This window comes from Phyllopteryx taeniolatus, chromosome 2, assembly GCF_024500385.1.
Source record: "Phyllopteryx taeniolatus isolate TA_2022b chromosome 2, UOR_Ptae_1.2, whole genome shotgun sequence".
Taxonomy (NCBI): domain Eukaryota; kingdom Metazoa; phylum Chordata; class Actinopteri; order Syngnathiformes; family Syngnathidae; genus Phyllopteryx; species Phyllopteryx taeniolatus.
This window is the reverse complement of record NC_084503.1, coordinates 23,879,999-23,897,907: the sequence shown is the minus strand read 5'-3', so window position 1 is coordinate 23,897,907 and position 17,909 is coordinate 23,879,999. Positions and strand designations below refer to the sequence as shown.

At 43.4% G+C, this 17,909-nt stretch overlaps 1 protein-coding gene across 4 annotated transcripts in view; it reads left to right on the top strand.

The window, feature by feature from the left end:
* ntrk3b (neurotrophic tyrosine kinase, receptor, type 3b) overlaps positions 1 to 17,909 on the top strand; it is a 356,045-nt gene that overhangs the window by 259,113 nt on the left and 79,023 nt on the right. For all 4 annotated transcript variants that reach the window (XM_061765463.1, XM_061765464.1, XM_061765466.1 and 1 more), the window contains one exon: positions 5,930 to 6,118. In XM_061765463.1, coding sequence (XP_061621447.1) covers positions 5,930 to 6,118 — 189 coding nt within the window. The remainder of the gene's footprint in view (positions 1 to 5,929; positions 6,119 to 17,909) is intronic.

Here is a 17,909-nt window from a genome sequence, read left to right as displayed (position 1 = left end):
TGAACATTAAATATCTTGTCTTTTTGTTTGTATTTAATTGAATATAGTTTGAAAAGAAATTCATTCATTGTATTCTGTTTTTATTCACATTTTCACATTTTACACAAAGTCCCAACTTAATTGGAATTGGGGTTTGTATATCCAGGCAAAATAAAAAAGAGTGGGAGACGGTCCAGGGATCCCTAAGTTTGCCGACCCCTGGTTTAGGTGAATACAAAATAATTGTCTTTGATACTTACAAAAACTTGTCCATTGGGTTCTTTGAAGACTGGTTTAGGGTAAGGGATATGGCATTAGATCAGGGCTTTAGGGTTAGGTTTATGGCTTACTGTTTTTATTTTACGCTAAGTGTGGTTGGGGTTAGGGTTATCCTGAAGGTGGTGCAGGGGAGCATTTCTTCCACTTGTCTGAAAAAAATAAATAAATGTACCGGCATTAACAGATTACCAGATAACTAGCAACCCTTTATTGCTCAGTGAGTTTTTGTTTTTGTTTTTTTTTGTCAATGTCTTAATGTCTCAAAAGTGTTCTCTGTCAATTGACTGTCTGTTGTTGAACTAGAGCGGTTCCAACTACCGGAGACAAATTCCTTGTGTGTTTTTTGCACATACTTGGCGAAAAAAGATGATTCTGATTCTGATGAGGATCCATGCTTCCCACCGGCCAAAACACAAAGGGTTTTTTGGGGAGTGTTGCCTTTAATCTCAGCGATCCATCTCGGCGCAATGTGCTGCCAGCAGATAAGGAAAGAGACTGTTCTGAATCTGGGTGGGGGTGTTGGCAGTAAATAAAAAAAAAAAAATAAGATGATGATGCCGATGTCATGCCTGATCAATCGATGGGAGCGAATTAGCTAATGCACCTGAGGCGGACGGCTCACATAAACATAAAACACTTTGGTGAAAATGCCGCTGGCCTTGATGGCCGGCGCTGCACATTAAGGGCGAAGGAACATTGACGAATGCCGCCCAGAGTCTGCCGAGGAGTCGGTGAAGGATCTTTGCCAGAGTGGCATCATTCTCAAAGGTTGCTGCACTGGGAAATGTATTAGCAAGCAAGGCAGGGGGCTCATCTTTAAACATCACGAAGCAATTTGGCCCTTTGGCACCATCAGAGAGTCCACATTTGCACTATTTTGTTAGGAATGGTGCTCCAGATGTAAAGTAGTGATGCAAAATGTTTTGTTAAATTTCAAGATAGGAATAAAATACTTCGGTCCACCCTCTCTTATTTTACCCCAACATAGCCCCTTTCAGCAGATCATAAGGTAGGTAGATTGGGCACTAGAGTAGGTAGAGTAGTTGCAGCTAATGGCGAATATCAGGGTGTGATGTTAATCTATGGAGTTGTAAAGGTCGTAATGTTTGCCACGCTCCTATCCGTTTAAAATCCCTGTTAGTCAATGTGGCAGCTAGCTGTGATGTCTCCAAGATTGGGACCACAGTATTTTGGATTGTGAAAGACACTGACTCTTACTTGGTCAGGCTCACTTCCAAGATCTGAGCAACAACTACAGTGGCCCTTTCGGGTACAAAAGGCTTAATAATTGTAATTGTCCGCCTGCACATTTTATTATCATCTGGGCCTTGGCGTAGGTCTGTAGGAAATTGGAGTTACACTATATACATACTGTATTAGCTGGTCTAGCTTTTTCCATCACTCACCCAACATAAATGTGATTTCTACATTGTTCTCAAATCCGAGAGGCCCAATTTTCCCTTTTACTCGGCAGAGAACAACCGTGAGTGTGTGTGTGTTTGTGTGTGTGTGTGCGTCTGCGTGTTTGTGTGTGTGCGTGCGGTTTTGGAGCACAGCCATCATCGATCTGCCTCAGGAGTCTGATCAGATGGTTTTTCATTCCATTTAATGTGTCCTATTAAAGACACACACATTCATTGCAGGTATCGTTTTTGTTGTTGTTGTTTTTTCTTTGCCATTGCGATCTTGTGGACTTCCTCCAGTTTTGTGTCTGTGTGTGTGTGTGTATGTGTGAGAGAGTGACAGCGAGAGATAGAGAGAGAGAAAGAGAGAGAGAGAGAGAGATGTTTAAAGCCATGGTTGTTTGTTGTGCACGCTACATTTTTCTCTTTTAGTGCGCTTTCCAATAAGCACCCGCTCAGTCGAGGTTTCAGGCATCCCAGAGGAGAAGGAAAACTCAAAAATATGGTCCTTTTGGTCCTGTTTCTCTCTAAGACACCTGCAATGAGCTCAAATAAAATGAGGCTGGGGCCATATTCTCTTAATACAAATATAAGTCAAGTCAAAGAGAAATAGAAAGTGAGCAACATAACGAAGGTAGGTAGGTACGTAGGTTAATCGATATGTCGGTTGGTAGGTAGATACTGTAGGTAGGTAAGATAAATACTGTACCTTCGGTCGATAGGTAGCTCGTAGGGTTGGTATGTTGGTCGGTTGGTCGGTAGGTAGATACTGTAGGTAGGTATATAGGCAAGATACATGGGTTAGGTAGGTAGATTGAGGGTTAGGTAAGTAGGTCGAACGGTGGTCAATATATCGGTCAGTCGGTAGGTAGATAGATGCTGTAGGTAGGTAGGTCAGATGGGTCAACTTATAGTATGTTAGATAGGTCAGGAGGGAAGATAAATATGTTAGGTAGGTAGGTGAGTAGGAGAGTAGAAATGGAATTCATTCGGTCCGTAGGTAGGAAGATACTACAGGAAGATAAGTACATATGATACACAGATAAGGTAGGTAGGTTGGTAGTAGGGCTGCATGATTATGACCAAAATAATAATCACGATTATTTTGATCAATATCATGAATCATGATTATTCCTCGTTTGGGAAAAATCTTTATTTTTACTGCACTACTTTTCAAAAAACAATATCTAATAGTTTTCAGTGCAAAATTAATCTTTAAACAACACTAAATGATAGCTAATAATAAAAAATAATAAAAAATGTACATAAAAAAATTCTCCTTTCCATAGGGCTACTGTAACGGAATAAATATGCTATTACAAAATGCAATCATGAATTGCAACTTAATGGAAGCAAATACAGTCAATACATCCATCCATTTTCTGAGCCGCTTCTCCTCACTAGGGACACGGGCATGCTGGAGCCTATCCCAGCTGTCATCGGGCAGGAGGCGGGGTACACCCTGAACTGGTTGCCAGCCAATCGCAGGGCACATAGAAACAAACAACCATTCGCACTTACAGTCATGCCTACGGGCAATTTAGAGTCTCCAATTAATGCATGTTTTTGGGATGTGGGAGGAAACCGGAGTGCCCGGAGAAAACCCACGCAGGCACAGGGAGAACATGCAAACTCCACACAGGCGGGGCCGGGGATTGAACCCGCGTCCTCAGAACTGTGAGGCTGACACTCTAACCAGTCAACCACCGTGCCGCCCAGTCAATACATGAAACCCAATAATATTAGGCTGTTAGACTTTTCATTTGAAAATCCCCATCAATATAATGAATTGTCAAGGACGGTACGTCTCCGTTGTTCTGCTTGACCATTGGTCAGTCGTGCACACGGTCACAAACTACAAAGAGGGTTTTATTTTGAAGTTGGCCCCAGAGCGTGGTGCCCCCATGTTAAATGTAAAAAATAAAACGCAGACGATCAGGCTCGTTTTGTTGTGGCAGCCAAAATCACAATCGTGATTAAAATTCTATTAATTGTGCAGCCCTAGATCGGTGGCTGGGGTAGTTTTTTTTTTGTTTGTTTTTTTAATTCAGCAACTTTCACTGAGCAACTTGAAATTTAGGAGGCATGTCTATCATGGGTAGAACCCCTTCCCAAACAAAACAAGACGCCATGTCTGAAAAGACACAGGAAGTCTGCCATTTTGGTCCAAAGCGACCATTTTAGGCTGATTATGGCCATTTCTAGAATTCCTTCAAAATGAACTTGTTCTAGAGATTTTCCAATGGCTACCAAATTTGAATCACCTTTGCTAGACAGATGAGTGACACTAAATGGTGAAACATTTTAGTTTTCATTTTGTGTGTTCAAAGCATGTGGATAAAGTTTGTTGACATGATCTCCCATTTGGGTTTGATATGACCATTTTAAAACACAAAATCCTTATAATTAATTTCCACAAGGTGAAGCAAAAACAAAATCCAGCCCCAGAGGCAGTTTCACTTAACAACGTGAAATTTGGTAGGCACGTCTATCCTGAGTTGAGCCACAAAAAAAGTCTCAAGAACCCATGTGGGAAAAGATACAAGAACTCTGCCATTTTAGTTTAAAGCTGCCATTTTATGGTCATGATGCCCATTTCTCGGGACAAATTTGTCCTTAAGATTTTTGTCTGATTGACGCTAACTTGTGAAGGATTTGGTTTACTGTATTTTGTACGATAAATAAAACTTGTTTTTATGTACATTTGTGCCACTAACTAGGGAGTGTTTTGGAGCAAATTAAGTCAGCTCCTGTAAGCTGATTTATTTTGACAGCTCGGCAAAATAAAAAAAAAATAATAATAATAATTTCAGTGACGTGCCTTCCTACTTTGCCTGGCAATTTGTTCGTGCTAATGCGTCGCTTGCGTCCCTAATAAAGTGAGTGCTCTGATGCGAAAGCGCAGACAACAGCAATGGGAGCACAGCTGTCCCGAATAAATTGAGGCTTTCGTGTAACATCCCACCGCCGTTCCTCGTTCCAAGGCTGAGGTCTATTATTGGATGTCGCTTGTTCTTGATTAGCTATTTGCCAACTTGTGATAGAGGCACTCGGCATTCTGGGTAAACAAATTGACTGTCGGCGCTCCGTCGCTGTTGACTTCCTATATGCACGCCTGTTTTTTTAAACTACTATTTTGTGAAAACACATGTTACTTTTTTCTAAAAGTACATATATTGTTAGACGAATGAGTTTTGTTTTCTTTAAATATTACGACTGCTGTCGGCACTGTGCACGACCGGTTAGCACATCTGCCTCACAGTTCTGGGGACCGGGGTTCAAATCCCGGCTCCACCTGTGTGGAGTTTGCATCCCAAAAACATGCGTGGTAGGTTGATTGAAGACTCTAAATTACCTGTAGGTGTGAATGTGTGTGCAAATGGTTGTTTGTTTGTATGTGCCCTGCAATTGGCTGGCGACCGGTTCTGGGTGTACCCCGCCTCCCGCCCGACAATAGCTGGGATAGGCTCCAGCACGCCCGCGACCCTAGTGAGGATAAGCGATAAATAAAATGGATGGATGGATTATGACTGCTGTCTTGAAAATGCACGTTTTCCTCCAAAAAAGGTTTAAAAAAAGAAACATTTCTCTCATAATATTATAATTTTTTTATCAAATATACAGTATAAAACTGTCCAAAAATTCTCATAAAATGCTACTTTTTTCAACAAAATGTGCCACTTGTTTCTATAAAATATACTGCTATTTAACTTAATATATGCCATTTTTTTCTCCTAAATGTACAGTACCGTTCCCCTCCAATTATTATTATTTTTTTCTCAGACAATAAAATACAATTTTGTCTCTAAAATGTTTTTTTCTCTCTTGTAATGTTGACCTTTTTTCTCAAAAATATGTCTAAATTGATCTTCCACCCCAAGAAAAATAAGAATTTTTATGAGTTATTTTTTTGTCTTCACCAATTTACATCTTTTTTTCTCAAAAATATTCAACTTCATATCTTGAAAAAAAATCATCATCCTGTAATATTTTGACATTTCTTTAAAAACAAATGCAACTTTACTGTTCTCTTTTTTTCCCCTGAAAGTGATCCTCTTTTTTCATGTTACTATTGTTTCATTTGTGTAATGGACATATTTTCTTCTTGCCAGAAGATAATTGTCCTTTCCTGATACCGGAGTGCATGTTTACAGTTCAGCTACAAGGAATTTTCACTCAGAATGACGTTATCAAAATGCGCTGACATATTGCAGGACCGCTTATTTATTCTAGCGTCCTCAATGATTAAAAACCCCATTTGGTTTCAGGTCCAGTGGCTGTGATCAATGGTGAGGAAGACTCAGCCAGTCCTCTTCATCACGTCAACCATGGAATTATAACGCCGTGTACGCTGGACGCAGGATCGGATGCCGTTGTCATTGGGATGACTCGCATTCCCGTGGTGGAGAATCCACAGTATTTCCGACATGGACACAACTGCAACAAGCCTGCCACACGTGAGTTGACAATAATGACGTGTTTGTTTCTGATAGCACTCTAATCGAAACAGTGTTGCCAAAAAGAAAGGGAAATCATAAATTAATTCTTTGATGCTTCCTGAATGTTCGGTGAGTTCTCGTGTTATGCTACGGTGTTATCAGATTGTGGTCTTTTTTTAATAACTATTGCTAAAAAAAAAAAAAAGCCAAACAAAGAGCAAAATAAGCCCCAAATGAACACTTTCAGGTTCTGTGAAAGTTTTTGATCAAATTTCTTTTTTTTTGTTTTTCAAGAAATGCCTACAACTTTATTCTCCTAAAAATACTACTTTATTCTAGAAAAGTAGACCGAATCTTAAGTCATAATACTAGGGCTTTATTGTAATAATAGCATGTTTTTTGTTTCCAAAACTAATACAACATCATCCATCCATCCATCCATTTTCTACCGCTTATCTGAGGTCGGGTCGCGGGGGCAGTAGCTTTAGCAGGGACGCCCAGACTTCCCTCTCCCCAGCCACTTCATCCATCTCTTCCGGGGGGATCACGAGGCGTTCCCAGGCCAGTCGAAGCACGTAGTCTCTCCAGCGTGTCCTAGGTCGTCCCCGTGGTCTCCTCCCGGTGGGACATGCCCGGAACACCTCACCAGGGAGGCGTCCGGGAGGCATCCCAATCAGATGCCCCAGCCACCTCATCTGCCTCCTCTCGATGTGAAGGAGCAGCGGCTCGACTCTGAGATCCTCCCAGATGACCGAGCTTCTCACCCTATCTGTAAGGGAGAGCCCGGACACCCTGCGGAGGAAACTCATTTCGGCCTCTTGTATCCAGGATCTTGTTCTTTCGGTCACGACCCACAGCTCGTGGCCATAGGTGAGGGTAGGAACGTAGACCGACCGGTAAATTGAGAGCTTCGCCTTTCGGCTTAGCTCCTTCTTTACCACAACGGATCAATACAAAGTCCGTATCACTGCGGACGCTGCACCGATCCGCCTGTCGATCTCCCGTTCCATTCTTCCCCCACTCGTGAACAAGACCCCAGGATACTTGAACTCCTCCACTTGGGGCAGGATCTCATCCCCGACCTGGAGAGGGCACGCCACCCTTTTCCGACTGAGCACCATGGTCGCAGATTTGGAGGTGCTGATTTTCATCCCAGCCGCTTCACACTCAGCTGTGAACTGCTCCAGTGAGAGTTGGAGGTCACGGCTTGATGAAGCCAACAGAACCACATCATCTGCAAAAAGCAGAAATGCAATACTGAGGTCACCAAACCGGACCCCCTCTACGCCTCGGCTATGCCTAGAAATTCTGTCCATAAAAGTTATGAACAGAATCGGTGACAAAGGCCAGTCTTGGTGGAGTCCAACCCTCACCGGAAACGAGTCTGACTTACTGCCGGATACGCGGAGCAAACTCTGACTCCGGTCGTACAGGGACCGAACAGCCCGTATCAGGGGGTTCGGTACCCCATACTCCCGAAGCACCCCCCACAGGACCACCCGATGGACACGGTCGAATGCCTTCTCCAAGTCCACAAAACACATGGAGACTGGTTGGGCGAACTCCCATGCACCCTCGAGGACCCTGCCAAGGGTGTAGAGCTGGTCCACTGTTCCACGGCCAGGACGAAAACCAGAACTCCTCCTGAATCTGAGATTCAACTTCCCGACGGACCCTCCTCTCCAGCACCCCTGAATAGACTTTACCAGGGAGGCTGAGCAGTGTGATACCCTGTAGTTGGAACACACCCTCCAGTCCCCCTTCTTAAAAAGGGGGACCACCACCCCAGTCTGCCAATCCACAGGCATTGTCCCCGATGTCCACGCGACGCGATGTTGCAGAGGTGTGTCAACCAGGACAGCCCTACAATATCCAGAGCCTTGAGGAACTCCGGGCGAATCTCATCCACCCCCGGGGCCTTGCCACCGAGGAGCTTTTTAACCACCTCGGTGACCTCAACCCCAGAGATAGGAGAGCCCGCGTCAGCGAACCCAGACTCTGCTCCCTCATGGGAAGGCGTGTCGGGGGAATTGAGGAGGTCTTCGAAGTATTCTCCCCACCACCTCACAACGTCCTGAGTCGAGGTCAGCAGCGCCCCATCCCCACTATACACAGTGTTGATGGTGCCCTGCTTCCCGCTCCTGAGACGCCGGATGGTGGACCAGAATATCCCAGAAGCTGTCCGGAAGTCTTTTTCCATGGCCTCAATGAACTCCTCCCATGCCCGAGTTTTTGCTTCAGCGACCACCAACTTCATTATCCTAAAAAAAAAAAAAAAAAAAAAAACATATCAGACTTTATTCTAAGAAGGTACTACTACTTAAACTACTATTACTACTAATTATGTACTTTTATTTGCAAAATGTGATGTAAAGTTATCACTTTATTCACATAAGAATACTTCTTTTCTCTCTCATATGTACAACTTTTATTTCTAAAATAAGATAAAAAATCTAAAAAAAAAAAAAGAAAATTCTTAAAAAAATACCACTTTATTATAATAACAATATAACCTTATTTTTTTTGTGTTATTTTCAGTGTCGCCCAAATCTTCGTATTCCTTTTTTTTTTCTTTTACCACAGTGGTATGTTTTTCAAAAGGTCCATATATAGATATGGACTTCAGCCAAGTCCCAAGGTGCACCTTTGTTGTAATTTGATGTTTATCTTTACAACGAGACACACTGCCTGAGACCCCTGAGGCCTTCCCCATAATGTGCTGTCTTCTATTATGCAGAGGCTGCGACGCGCGCATCTGGTGGCGTTCTTCATATAGAATCAATTCAAACGCAAATGTGGCAGCCACAAGATCACTTTAAGGCCTAATTAGCCACGATCGTGTCGAGCCCCTCGCTAGAAACTCGACGAACAAAGCACGGGCGTGTTGTCTAAGTCTTCTTGGCTTGCTTCCAAAATGGCCGTCGGGCAGGCGGCAACACACGTTCTCGAGCGAGGACGGAAGGCGACGGAAGGAAATCCCATTTAGAGGTGATAAATAAATGAGGACTCTTATGTATTATGAATGGCATTAATTGTTAATGGCCGGTCGTCGGCTGATTTATGACATATCATGCCGCGCACGCAGCTTCTGATTGCCAGCTAATGAATAAATGACACTCCAGTGAAACTTCCACCTGCACATTGAAGTCGTTCACAGGATGCGAGGTATGTTTGGATGGTCAGCAGACCTTGGGAAAACAGAGCTTGCTGCATCTTATATACCCATCACAAGGTCGAAGTAGGCGCTGCTTTTTCTGCCAGTGGCTGGGATAACAAAATGGCAAACTGTTTCTGCCTGCCCTCAATATGAAAGCGTTCTTTACCCTCAGGACTGTCACCATGCGATTGTTTTTTTTCCTCAGATTTTTTTCATTAAAACATGGATCCTCGTAAAATTCAGATTTTTCTGAAAATGTGAAGCTTTTTCTGAACAATAAACAACCGTATTCTCATCATAATGCAACTTCATGCCAAGAATGTTTTATCTAAAAAAGACATTACTTTTTATAGTCGAAAATACGAAACCACTAGTCAAATGTAACTTTTTTCTTGTAAGACTGGAATTGTTTTCTCAAAACAAAACTGCTTTTTTTCTTATTGCTTTCTTATTCCAACTTTTTTCTTCGTATACAGTGATGTTCTAAACCCAATCTCAATCTGCGAAGATTTGCAATATGGAAAGACCGTATGGTTTAATTCTTAATATAGTTTTACCCCCACTTACTTCAAATACATATAAACCTATTACACTTTCTTAAAGATATTCTAAATGTGTTTGAACACAACAAAATGCAAGCATAAAATAGCTAGAAAATACTGTACGCATTGTATTTACTGTGCCCAAGCATGTGCCTTTAAGAGGTGGGGCCTGGTGGGATGGCATGAGATGTCGGTGGGTCTGCGTGAGAGTGACTGGGCGTGAGCTGTGGTCAAAAACAGCTGCTTCGTGATTATCCTCGTTCTGTTTTTGTGTTTCACTGTTCTCCCGGTGTTCAATAAGCAGCTGAAAAGCGCATCGGCGACTATGGCTCTTCTTTCCCACATGCGAGGGCATTCGATTAATTATTGTATTTTCCGCACGATAAGGCGCACTTAAAAGCCTTTAATTTTCTCAAAAATCAACAGTGCGCCTTTTAACCTGGTGCGCCTTATGTGTGCACTGAGTTCCAAAATCTGCGATTCTGGTAAGCGCTCCGCTTGTTGACTGTCGGACCATTTGCCGCCGACATAGGCACGTAATACGTACACTACGTACGCTGGCAGCGATAAACCAATTAGACAACATTACATAAAGCTACGTACAGTACGTACGCTTACCTCCGCCACGCCTCCGGTAGGTATACTGCACTACTGGTATGCTGCAAAACAGCATTTGTTTGGCTAAGGACCCCCGAAAATGGCATCAGCGAAGAGACATGCTTCCGAGGCACAATTCAAACTACAGGCTATCAGTTACAAGGGGGTAAATGGGAATAAAGCAGCCGCGAGATAATTCAAAACCAAGCACAAGAACAGCCGGGAGAAGCGTCTCTACAGTCACCATTCGACTGAAGGCAATAACGATAGCACAAGACATGAAGAGCGAAAACTTTCAAGGAGGTCCGTGTTGGTGCTTTCGTTTTATGAAAAGACGCCATCTCGCCATTCGCGCAAGGACTACGGTGGCGCAGCAACTGCCAGTGAACTCCAACCGCTGGACATTGGTGTAAACAGGGCGTTCAAAGTGAAGTTGCGAGCGGCGTGGGAGCGATGGATGAGAGACGTCGAACACACCTTTACTCAGACTGGGAGGCAGCGCCGGGCGAGTTACGCCACCATGTGAGAATGGATTGTGGATGCGTGGGCTAAGGTATCTGCTTTGACTGTTGTCCGAGCTTTCGCGAAAGCCGGCATCATTGCTTAACAGCCACCCGGCAACGAGACTAACTTCGACAATGACGAGAGGGAAGAAGAAGAAGAAGAATCATCTTTTATTGTCATGAACATGCATGCATGCATGCACACAAAATTGGTTCTCTGCATTTAACCCATCACAGTGAACACATACACATGTTAGTGGAACACACTGGAGCAGGGGGCAGCTGAACGCGGCATGTTTGATGGCAAAATTGCCCAGCTGTTCAATTCAGATACAGAAGATGAGGACTTCGATGGATTTGTGACAAAAAATAACCTGAGTGTATTTTTAAATACCGAGTTGAACTAAGTTCAACCAAACTCACTGTTTTGCCTCCGTTACCTTGTTTTAGCATGCGCTGAATAATATGGTGCGCCTTATGTTTGGCTTAAGTACAGAAATAGACCCCGTAATTGAGACTGCGCCTTACAATCCGGTGCACCTTATGGTGCGGTAAATACAGTAAGTAATGTATATTATAAAAACCCATAAAAAATTATTGCTATAACAATCTGCATTATAGTTGGGGCGGTAATGATGAACCGCGATACAGAGCGGGAAAAATGTACACACCTTTTTACTTTAAGTGCAGCATAATATGAACCCAACACTCATCGCAAGTAGGGTTGGGCATCGTTTGAATTTGAGTGATTCTTAACAATTCTCGAGTCAGATTATTTTAGGGGGCTGGGTCAAAAACGTTTGTATGGTTGAAATAAGGCGTGTCTAAGTTATGAATATCCATTTTCTTCGGAGCCCGCAGCATAGAATAAAATGAACATTTGACTCAGGGTTCTTTATAACCAGTATCTATATGAAACCTATGGACTAAAAGGCAATGTGTGTGTAAATAACCCAATTGACTTAATATTCATAAATTAATATTTCAACTAAAAAGTCAATATAGCATTGTTAAAATAGCTAATTGCGACTTTTATCATGGCAAATGGTTTATATGTGTTTTAACTTCACTTGCTGTTTTAAGCATGTAGCCTTTTATTTTGAAGGGTACTCAGCATTTTGGCACCAAAGGTAACTTCACACGACACCGTTGAAAAAGAGTAATGAATGGAACCAAATGCTCTGTAAAACGTTGATCCCTATACCTACCCACTGATGAGACTCAAGGTTAGTGTTTGTGATGCTGTGGGACAATGTTTATCTGAAATTTGTCCCAATTAATTGTGATTTAAAGTTGCTAGTTTGACCTTTGGTGAAATCTTAGCTCAATGTTAAGCTTGTAATGAAAATCTACTTTCCTTCCAGTATGGTAAAATAATTTACAGTATGTTTTATTTTTCGGCGGCACAGTGGTCGACTGGTTAGAGCGTCTGCCTCACAGTTCTGAAGACCGGGGTTCAATCCCCGGCCCCGCCTGTGTGGAGTTTGCATGTTCTCCCCGTGCCTGCGTGAGTTTTCCTCCCACATCCCAAAAACATGCGTGGTAGGTTAATTGAAGACTCTAAATTGCCCTGAGGTGTGAATGTGTGTGCGAATGGTTGTTTGGATATGTGTGCCCTGCGATTGGCTGGCAACCAGTTCAAGGTGTACCCCGCCTCCTGCCCGATGATAGCTGGGATAGGCTACAGCACTCCCGTGACCCTTGTGAGGATAAGCGGCTCAGAAAATGGATGGATGTTTTATTTTTGTGACTGTCATAGCTCCTATGTTGGTTCGAAGACTAAAATAACTATCAGTGCAAGAGTGCAACCCACCATTTAAGTTGTTAGCTGCCTCAATGTTGGCATGGGCGTATTTTATTGTTTCACACTCACCCAACTGACTTGACTGAAGTTCCGTGCGGTGTAGGCTGAGGCTCAGAGCGGGAGGGAGAACGTCAGACTTCTAAACCTCGCAAAAGCCTCCTTTGCACAGAATAATCTTATAACAAGTATTGCAGTCATTGACTGGTCATTTATTTTAACAGTTAAGAAACACTTTTTTTCGTCGCCACAGTTGGGTACAAGCAAGTCTTCGTGCTCGTTCTCCTTCGTTGGTTTTCGCCCCTTGCTTCTTCGGGGTCGGCGGGCTGTTGGCATCGAAACTGGGAACCGAAATTTTTAGATGTGAACAATTCTGGGAGAACCAGAATGTCAGTCCCAGTTCCAATCGGTTCTCGATTCTCAATGCCCAACCCTAATCACGCCGTCGCAATGGCCACAACCTTTCCAGTCATTGGCTGGCAAAACACAATGAGTGTTTCTGCCTGTGCAGAATATGAATGTGTTCCTGACCCCGGGGATTCTCACCCTGCGAAATGACTTTATTCTACTAATACTATGATTTTTTCTTAAAAGTAAGAATTATGACTTTATTTTGTGAAATTACATCTTTTTTCTCTAGAAAAAAAAATATCAGGTAAAAAGTAAACATTTTTCTTGAAAAAATACAACTTGTGATTTTTTTTCTAAAAAATAAACATTTTCCTTGAAATTATAAACAAATTCTAAACCAAAACGTTTTTTTAAAAAAAATCAAATTTTTTTTCCTCAAAAGATTCTAAAATTTTTTATTTTTTTTTTATATTCTCATGAGATTCAATTTTTCTTTAATATATATTTACTCTACATTCTACAGCTTTTTATCTTGGAAAAAGATGTCTGCATTCTTGTAACTTTATTACTTTCTTTCTAAAAAATATACTCTTTTTTAATTTTTTGTTTCGAAGTGCATCATATTATAAACGTAGAACTCATCACAAGGTCATAATGGCTACCGCTGTTCCAGTCATTGCCTGGGATAACAAAATGGCCCCCGACTGTTTCTGCCTGCGCTGAATATGAATGTGTTCCCTACCCTCAGGACGCACACCCTGGGAAACGAAATGCATGTGCTTATCTGAGTGTGTGTTTGCTCATGTGCTTGTATGCGTATGTGTGTATGTGTGTGTAGATGTTTGCCAGGCAGTGTCAACCTGTGAATGAGAGTGCGGATGTGGGCGGACTGCTAGTGCAGCTCCTGGCCACTGTTTCCCTGTGTCGTCTCTGCAGGGTCGTGACTGCAGTAGCCTGGGTTCCTCTGGAGGGATTGTGTCGGGGGTGGTCTCAGGGGTCCCCCTCATTGTCAAGCAAAGAGCTTTACTCGGCTCAGATACAGTAGAGCTGCATTATTGATGGCTGGCGACCGATCCATAATGTATTCATTCATTTAGTTGAAAGCATCGTATTCAAGGGAATATGCTGCTGGCAGTTTCCCCCTTATAAACACACACACGCACACACACACAGACACACACACACTGCTCAATAGCAGCAGCAGCATGTCCATCAGTAATGTAAGGGTCAAGTCCAGTCCGACATCTCAACCAGAAAACGATGTGGTTGGATAAAAAGCGCCTGCCTTCAACATTGCTTAATGCCGGTGGCTTTTTTTTGTTTTTGTTTTTTTGTTCAGAAATGGTTTATTCATGAGTATTTCGTCTTCCACTCAACCCCGGTCCGGCCTTTTGTATTTACATTTTAGTGTCGTTAAATATCGCCTCGGAACAAGACAGATCTAAGGAGAATTTGGGTATTACTACATCTTCAGAAAAAAAATCCAGAAAAAGTTGGACACAAATGTCACCTGACCTGAATACATAGGATTCAGGATGACCACTTGAGGGTGACAAATTTTGTCAGTTGACTCCCAAAATGCCATCAGTCATGCTACACGGCTAAAAGTAGGCGGCACAGTGGGCGAGTGGTTATCACATCCTCCCCACAGTTCCGAGGCGAGGGGTTTCAATTTGGGCCCCGGCCTTCCTGTGTGGATTTTGCCCGTTTTACTCGTGCTTGCGTAGTTTTTTTCCAGATACTCCAGCTTCCTCCTACATTGCAAAAACATGCATGTAAGGCTAATTGAAGACACTAAATTCACTAAACACTAACATTTAAGTGTAAATGGTTGTTTATCTGTTTGTTTATATGTGCCCTTCGATTGGCTCCCGACCAATCCAATCCAGGGTGCATTCTGCATCTTGCCTCAAGTCATCAATTGGTCGATCACAAAATCTCAATAAAATCATTTATTTGTGGTTGTGGCAAAACCTTTAAGAGTACAAGGGGTTTGAATACTTTTTCAAGGCACTGTATGTTGTACAATATGACGTTAGCCTAATTGCATAATTGCCGAAGTCATTTTTAACTTAATGTTACCATAACTATAAAAATAAATATCAATGTGTGTGCTGAATGCAGCCCTGTGAGGGGCACATGCCAGTGAAAACTGGAGGCTGGTCCCAAGCCCGGCTAAATGCAGAGGGTTGCATCAGGAAGGGCATCCGGGTTAAAACTTTGCCAAGCAAATATGAGCATTCATCCAAAGAATTCTACACCAGATCAGTCGTGGCCTGGGTTAACAACGTCCAGCGCCGTTAACCTACAGGGCGCCGGTTGAAATTCAGCTACTGTGGGTAGCGAGGAGAGGTGGAAAGCGGGTTCTGAGGCAGTAAGAGAAGAGGAAAGCACTAGAACTGAATGTAGGGACTTTGATTGTAATGGACATGTTGGTGAACGAAACAGGGTTGATGAAGAAGTGATGGGTAATTTCGGCATCCAGGAAAGGAACTTGGAGGAACAAATGGTGGTAAACTTTGTAAAAAGGATGTAAATGGCTTTGGTGAACACTTTCTTCCAGAATAGGCAGGAACATAGGGTGGCCTACAAGAGCGGAGGTAGAAGCAGGCATGTGGATTACATCTTGTGCAGACGATGTTATCTGAAGGAGGTTACTGACTGTAAGGTAGTGGTAGGGGAGAATGTGGCTAGCCAGCATAGGCTGGTGGTGTGTAAGATGTCTCTGGTGGTGGGGAGGAAGATTAAGAAGACAAAGGCAGAGCAGAGAACCAAACAAGAGGCATATGATGACAAGTATGCCAGGTTGGACACTAAAGGAAGACAAAAAGATCTACTGTATACAGGTTGGCCAGACAGAGGGAGAGCGATGGAAGGAAGTGCAGCAGGTTAGGGTGATTAAGGATAGAGTTGGAAATGTGTTGAATGATGCTAGTAGTGTGCTGGATAGACGGAAATAATATTTTGAGAAGTTAATGAATGAGGAAAATGAGAGAGAGGGAAGAGTATAAGAGGCAAGTGTGGTGGACCAGGAAGTGGCAATGATTAGTAATGGGGAAGTTAGAAAGGCATTAAAGAGGATGAAAAATGGAAAGGCAGTTGGTCCTGATGACATACCTGTGGATATATGGAAACATCTAGGAGAGGTGGCTGTGGAGTTTTTGACCAGTTTGTACAACAGAACAGAATTCTAGCGGGTGAAGAGGTTCCTGAGGAATGGAGGAAAAGTGTGCAGGTGCTCAATTTTAAGAACAAGAGTGATGTGCAGAGCTGCGGGATCTATCGAGGAATAAAGTTGATGAGCCACACAATGAAGGTATAGGAAAGAGTGGTGGAGGCTAAACTCAGGACAGAAGTGAGTATTTACGAGCAACAGTATGGTTTCGTGCCTAGATAGAGTACAACAGATGCATTATTTGCCTTGAGGATGTTGGAGAAATACAGAGAAGGTCAGAAGGAGCTACATTGTGTCTTTGGAGATCAAGAGAAAGCCTATGACAGAGTACCCAGAGAGGAACTGTGGTACTGCATGTGGAAGTCTGGCGTGGCAGAGAAGTATGTTAGAATAGTACAGGACATGCATGAGGGCAGCAGAACAGCGGTGAGGTGTGCTGTAAGTGTGACAGAGGAGTTTATGGTGTATGTGGGACTGCATCAGAAATCAGGTCTGAGATCCTTCCCGTTAGCAGTGGTCATGGATAAGCTGACAGATGAGGTTACACTGGAATCCCCGTGGACCACGATGTTCGCAGATGACATTGTGATCTGCAGTGAAAGTAGGGAGCAGGTGGAGGAACAGTTAGAAAGGTGGAGGCATGCACTGGAGAGGAGAGGAATGAAGATTAGCCGAAGTAAAACAGAATATCCATCCATCCATCCATTTTCTGAGCCGCTTCTCCTCACAAGGGTCGCGGGCGTGCTGGAGCCTATCCCAGCTGTCATCGGGCAGGAGGCGGGGTACACCCTGAACTGGTTGCCAGCCAATCGCAGGGCACATACAAACAAACAACCATTCGCACTCACAATCACACCTACGAGTGATTTAGAGTCTCCAATTAATGCATGTTTTTGGGATGTGGGAGGAAATTGGAGTGCCCGGAGAAAACCCACGCAGGCACGGGGAGAACATGCAAACTCCACACAGGCGGGGCCGGGGATTGAACCCGGGTCCTCAGAACTGTGAGGCTGACGCTCTAACCAGTCGGTCACCGTGCCGCCAAGACAGAATATACGTGCATTAATGAGAGGGGTCGTGGGGGAAGAGTGAGGCTACAGGGAGAAGTGATAGTGAGGGTGGAGGACTTTATATACTTGATGTCAACAGTCCAGCGCAATGGTGAGTGTGGTAAGGAAGTGAAGAAACGGGTCCAAGCAGGTTGGAACGGGTGGAGGAAGGTGTCAGGTGTGTTATGTGACAGAAGAGTCTCTGCTAGGATGAAGGGCAAAGTTCATAAGACAGTGGCAAGGCTGGCCATGATGTACGGATTAGAGACAGTGGCACTGAAGAGACAATAGGAAGGAGGTGGCGGAAATGAAGATGTTGAGGTGCTCTCTAGGAGTGACCAGGTTGGATAAAATTAGAAATTAGCTCATCAGAGGGACAGCCAAGTTCGATGTTTTGAAGACAAAGTTAGAGAGAGCAGACTTCGATGGTTTGGACACATCCAGAGGAGAGAGAGTGAGTACATTGGTAGAAGGGTGATAGGATGGAGCTGCTAGGCAAGAGAGCTACAGGAAGACCAAAGAGAAGGCTGATGGATGTCATGAGGGAAGTCATGAAGGCAGTTGGTGTGAGAGAGGAGGAAGCAGGGGATAGGCTTACATGGAAAAGGATGACATGCTGTAGCAACCCCTTACG